General features: G+C 52.3%; 1 protein-coding gene across 1 annotated transcript in view; it reads left to right on the forward strand.

Annotated features, from left to right (window-relative positions):
• The first annotated feature begins 5,459 nt into the window (after positions 1–5,459).
• Positions 5,460–6,572, forward strand: part of SORT1 (sortilin 1) — a 71,386-nt gene continuing 70,273 nt past the window's right edge. Inside the window, exon 1 of the mRNA XM_073542467.1 lies at positions 5,460–5,760. Coding sequence (XP_073398568.1) covers positions 5,524–5,760 — 237 coding nt within the window. The 5' untranslated portion in view covers positions 5,460–5,523. The remainder of the gene's footprint in view (positions 5,761–6,572) is intronic.

Raw genomic sequence — 6,572 nt, forward strand, 5'->3', positions numbered from 1 at the left:
CTCCACCACCCCCATTTAATGCCCTTTCCACCACCACCATCATTGCATTCTCACCCACCACCCCATCATTGCCCTCTCGACCATCACCCCATCATTGTCTTCACCCCATCACTGTGCCTTCTCCCCATCACTCCCATCATTGCCTGCTCCATCACCCCATCACTCCCATCATTGTCTGCTCCATCACCCCATCATTGCCTGCTCCATCACCCCCATCATTGCCTTCTCCATCACCCCATCACTGCCTTCTCCATCACCCCATCACTGCCTGCTCCATCACCCCATCACTCCCATCATTGTCTGCTCCATCACCCCATCACTGCCTGCTCCATCACTCCCATAATTGTCTGCTCCATCACTCCCCTCATTGCCTGCTCCATCACCCCATCATTGCCTGCTCCATCACCCCCATCATTGCCTGCTCCATCACCCCCATCATTGCCTGCTCCATCACCCTATCACTGCCTTCTCCATCACCCCATCACTGCCTGCTCCATCACCCCCATCACTCCCCTCATTGCCTGCTCCATCACCCCATCATTGCCTGCTCCATCACCCCCATCACTCCCCTCATTGCCTGCTCCATCACCCCATCACTGCCTGCTCCATCACCCCATCACTGCCTTCTCCATCACCCCATCACTGCCTGCTCCATCACCCCCATCACTCCCCTCATTGCCTGCTCCATCACCCCATCACTGCCTGCTCCATCACCCCCATCATTGTCTGCTCCATCACCCCATCATTGCCTGCTCCATCACCCCATCATTGCCTGCTCCATCACCCCCATCATTGCCTGCTCCATCACCCTATCATTGCCTGCTCCATCACTGCCTGCTCCATCACCCCATCATTGCCTGCTCCATCACCCCATCATTGTCTGCTCCATCACCCCATCATTGCCTTCTAGACCATCACTCCCATCATTGCCTGCTCCAACAGACACACAGACACACACACACACACAGACATACATACATACATACACACAAGACACCACCTCTCTCCTCTCACCTGTCCGCAGCATCGCCCGCGCTTCCTCCCTCACACAGCAGCGGCCGCTGAATGATGACGTCATTCAGCGGCGCTCCTCTGTGTGAAACAGGAAGCGCGGCCTCCGGGCAGGAAGCAGGACGGACCCTTGCCGCGCCGCTCCGCTCCTGCTATTCACTCTTGCAGGCAGCGGAGCTGCCGTGATCGCATCGCTCCCTGCCCGCCGCTGCACTGCACTGCAGGGTGGAATTGCTGCTGCCGCGCCGCCCCCACACACATGCCGCCTGGGGCGGACCGCCCCCCCCACGCTACGCCAGTGCTACCAGCTATCAGGAGATGGCCTGGACTGTCTGGACTGTCAGGATTTTGCTGCACCGTTGTGCAGACCATGAGGACAGTTTTCATCCAGGTTGAAAAAAAAATGTTTTTTTATATTGTTGAATTTGTTCATCCTGACATAGCAGGGATGCAAAAAAGGGAGTATTAATGTTAAAGGGAGGGGGAGTCTTTATTTTAAAGATGCTGTACAGGAAGTATTGTGAAAAAGAATGTTAATGGGTCGCCCTCCCAGGGCCGTGGGGTACTCGGTACCAGGCCGGTGTCAGGGGGATGTGTCACAGCGGTGGTGGTGACCCGGTCCGTGGCCCTGGGCGCCCAAATCAATGTTGGTTTGTAGTTAATGGAATAATAGTTTGTGACGCCACCTGTGGTGTTTGTCAAGTAAGATGTTAAGCCAACGCTGCTTGCAGATCCGCTGGGACTGATGGTGTGATGCAACAAAGATGGTGTAGCTCCCCACAGGTGGAGCTGTAGTCCCAGGGCAGTGTAGGTGCAATGGATCTGGAGAAGTGCAGGATGGTGTGGATGCTGGTACCCAGATGTAGCGGTGCTGAAGGTGTTAGAGCACAAATCAATGGAGGACACCAGAGCTTGCAGTTTCAAAGCTTTACTCACAGTTCGTGGTACACACTGGTGCCTGCCTCTGTGCCGTGTCCTCCGGGGTAAACACTCAATCAACCTCCCGGGCAAGTCAGGGCTCTCCTCTCCAACACTCCGCCAACATGTACCTTTCCTGAACGACTCCTCCAATGCGCCTTGTGGTGTGAAGCACTCCAGTACTTAGTTACCCTGGAGTACCTTCTGTCTAGATGTTCCTAGAACTCTACTTGTATGACAGACAGCTGTAGCCTGCTCGGGGATGCTCCTGGATCCCGGCTCTCTATCCGTGTTGCTGTTGTGTCCCAAGTCTTGGATGGAAGTAGTGCATTTACAGCCAACTACTCCACCGGTGTCTGCTGCAGAACCATAAGTGTCCATACAACCTCGGGGACCGGGCCCCGGCCTTGCGCTGAGAACCTATAGGCAGGGTTCCTATCCAACCCACTCCTCCTCTTTGTTCTCTTTACTCCTTCGTTCCGTACTTGTCTTTCCTTCGTATGGATGCTTAGGTTACAGTTCTACGTCTCTCTCCTTCTCCTCGGACCCGTCCTCAGACTCTCCTGACTGACTGTCCTTCTGTCAGACGGCCCCCTATGGGACTGACCTCCCGTCAGACTGACCTATAATTCTAAACCTTCCCAACCTTTTATAAGGATCTAAACTCCACCCACCTCCCAGCACATCTCGTGTTACGATGCAAGGACCCACGAAAGGTGCTCTGCTACCCTCTAAGCATGGTCCTTTGCTGAACTATCCTGTGTGCGGGTGCAGGTGTTGGAGTGTGCAAAGGAGCTCCCAACTTACCAGGATGGTGGGGCACTACACCTTAGGAGAAGGTGCAGTACCTCTGTGGCGACAGCCTCAGGGGCGCCACATTAACGTGTTTTGGGAAAAAAAAAAAGAGGAAAAGGGGTTACTCCAGTTGAGTAACTCCTAATGTTATTAAAGTAAAAGTAACAGTATGTTAAGAGTTGATTTAGTGAATAATATGTTTAAAAAAAAAATGTGTGTAACAGGTTCCGGGTACGAGGTAGAAGTGACGAATACGCCGACCATGACTCTTTTAAGTGAAAGATGAAGAAACGAAGAACATTAAACCAGACAGTGGTCCGTCAGTCAGATCCCCAGCACCACGGACACCCCAAAAAGACGAGCGAGCGTCGATGACCTAGTAGGCGGAAGGCCTCTGTCACGGCGTTCCGGACCGCTGAAGGTAGTGGAAGGGGAGAGTGGTGGGAGGTTCACGCCGTAGAGTAGTCCGGGTGGACCTCGCCAACCTGAAAGAAGTTGTCACGTGGCGTGCGCACTGGCGAGTAGCAGTAGGCTCCTCGGAGCATGGTGCTCCCGGTTTAGTATGGCCCCATAGGCAGCGGGTTTTGGCCCAACGACTGGTCCGACAACAGACTGTGGATAAGCTTTAGAACGACGTAGGTAGGGAGTACGATTGTCGGGATGACAATGGACAAAGGGAGGGTGAGTGTGGGGAAGGTGACTTGATGGACAGACGTGACTGGCAGTACGAGGGGACAGTTTGTGCACCAGAGACGGAGATTGACATGATAGAAGGGTGACAGCTGGGAAAGGTAGATAGGAGGGTGTAGTAGAAATGACCACAAGATGGCAGGGGAGAGTAGTTGAGGACTGAACATCAGCTTATGGCTCAAGAAAACGTTTAGTCATGGGGGGCGGGGAGATAGGAACCCAACAGAGGAATTCCCCAGTGAGAGAGGGGATAAATAGACCTGGTTGGGGTTCCAGACAGGCCAGTCGGAGGAGCTCAGGAAAGGAAGACTCAGGACAGAAGACCGGAAACAGTGGAAGAGCTCGACCAGGGGACTGACAGAAGAGACAGTCAGGGGGGGTGGCCCTGACCCGACGGACCGCAGGACAGACGAGGCCCCAGGGGTACCGATTGGACGACGACCTTGGGCAGGTGAAGCGCTGGCGGTAGATTGGTCTAGGACAGCCCCAGCGAAAGATCTGCGAGGGACGTTACTTCGACTGGAGCAAAGGTGCAGGCACCCGGGCCTGGAGATAGAGTGCTGTAAAGAAGCTGCGGTGCGTGGTTGTGGTCGTCAGGAGGATGACGAATAAATCCGGATCTGTTACAACCGAAATCTGTCTCTGCCTCGTCCTTGCATCGCCTGGTGTCTGTGTCATCCGGACAGGGTAAGCAGCGGTCCACCCCCCATCCCCGCCCCCTACCACATATGTGTGGCGAAATGTGTGCTGAGGGTGGTATATGTGTTGAAGCACGTGGTAGTGTGTGGCGCATTTTGTGTGTGTGTTCACATCCCGTGTGTGGTGAGTATCCCATGTCAGGGCCCCACCTTAGCAACTGTACGGTATATACTGTTTGGCGCCATCGCTCTCATTCTTTCTGTCCCCCTTGTTCACATCTGGCAGCTGTCAATTTGCATCCAACACTTTACCTTTCACTTTTTCCCCAATTATGTAGATAGGGGCAAAATTGTTTGGTGAATTGGAACGTGCGGGGTTAAAATTTTGCCTCACAACATAGCCTATGACGCTCTCGGGGTCCAGACATGTGACTGTGCCAAATTTTGTGGCTGTAGCTACGACGGTGCAGATGCCAATCCCGGACATACACACACACATACATACATACACATTGAGCTTTATATATTAGATATATTGGAAAAAAAATCAGTTTAAATTCTCCTTTTTCCAACTTCTCACATAAAAACATTTAGACAATAAAAAAAACTTATTTGGTATTAAAATATCACTTTGTTTATTGTAAACGCTGTATCAAAATGCTGCACGATCGCCAAAATAGCACCAAAAACACCGAAAAATGCCAAATCCTCCCACATCTGCATCAACGGAAAAATAATAAAGTCACAAGTCTCAGAATAAGGAAACACAAAACAAATATTTTCAAAAAAGGTTCTTTTTATTTTTTTCAAAGCAGTAAAATATGAAATGATACATAAAAACACTAGCTGAATGTTTCTTGTTTCTTTTTCATTTTACTCAATTTTTTAAAAAGTTTTTAATAAATTATATTAAAAAATTCAATTTGTCCAAAAAAAAACATTAATATGTATATAACTGTTAAACTGTAAAGCGCTGCGGAATATGTTGGCGCTATATAAAGATTATTTATATATATATATATATATATATATATATATATATATATATATATATATATATATATATACAAATAAATGTCAGATGTAGGAGGGGGATGAAAAATGAAATAAAAAAATTGAACCCAGCGCCCAAGGGGTTAATGCCCCTCACGGGAGAGAGCACGTACCTGACACCAGCCCTGGGCGGAGCCTCACACTTCACACGTGAGAGGCACATATATAAATATTGTCCTTGTCGGGCAGACCAATCACAAGTGACCACTCATGAAATGCCCAATCAGAGGCGAACGTCCGCGCTTGACACCTGCTTAGCTAGAATATTGACTGTGGGCGGAGCGCAGCAGGGCGCTGTTAGATTCTTGACCAATAGAATTAGAGGCGCAGGAAGAGTGACGTCTTCAGCAACCAATCAGCAGCCAGCCGTAGTGTACCTGTCAGTGTGCTGGCTGCAGCTCGGGATAGCTGCCTGGTGATGGCTTTCCTTGCAGGGACGGGGCTGCGAGCGCTTTTGTTTCTGGTTTCCGTGTGGACAGCGCGGGCTCTGCTCTCTGCCGGGCAGCTGGATGGCCGCTCTGTTGTGTGGCGGCGTGATGCGCCATGGCTGCCCCGGGTGCGGAGGAGCGCAGTGCCCGACACGTCGCCTGCCACCGATGGCACCTGCCACCAGCCCATGGCCGTACAGGAAATCCTCAGGAACGAAACGCACCTGGTAAGGCAGACGGAGGGGCAGTGGCGGGGTGGCAGGCTGTGAAGTTTATCTGCAGAGCCCCAGATGTGAGGGCACCGATGGCACACGGCTATGGGGGGCAGTGTGCGTTATGTGTACTGCCTGCAGGGGGCAGTGTGCGTCATATGTGTACTGCCTGCAGGGGGCAGTGTGCGTCATATGTGTACTGCCTGCAGGGGGCAGTGTGCGTCATATGTGTACTGCCTGCAGGGGGCAGTGTGCGTCATATGTGTACTGCCTGCAGGGGGCAGTGTGCGTCATATGTGTACTGCCTGCAGGGGGCAGTGTGCGTCATATGTGTACTGCCTGCAGGGGGCAGTGTGCGTCATATGTGTACTGCCTGCAGGGGGCAGTGTGCGTCATATGTGTACTGCCTGCAGGGGGCAGTGTGCGTCATATGTGTACTGCCTGCAGGGGGCAGTGTGCGTCATATGTGTACTGCCTGCAGGGGGCAGTGTGCGTCATATGTGTACTGCCTGGAGGGCGGCAGTGTGCGTCATATGTGTACTGCCTGGAGGGCGGCAGTGTGCGTCATATGTGTACTGCCTGGAGGGCGGCAGTGTGCGTCATATGTGTACTGCCTGGAGGGCGGCAGTGTGCGTCATATGTGTACTGCCTGGAGGGCGGCAGTGTGCGTCATATGTGTACTGCCTGCAGGGGGCAGTGTGCGTCATATGTGTACTGCCTGCAGGGGGCAGTGGGCGTCATATGTGTACTGCCTGCAGGGGGCAGTGGGCGTCATATGTGTACTGCCTGCAGGGGGCAGTGGGCGTCATATGTGTACTGCCTGCAGG

Source organism: Dendrobates tinctorius, unplaced genomic scaffold, assembly GCF_039654945.1.
Source record: "Dendrobates tinctorius isolate UK_male_01 unplaced genomic scaffold, ASM3965494v1 ptg000127l, whole genome shotgun sequence".
NCBI lineage: Eukaryota > Metazoa > Chordata > Amphibia > Anura > Dendrobatidae > Dendrobates > Dendrobates tinctorius.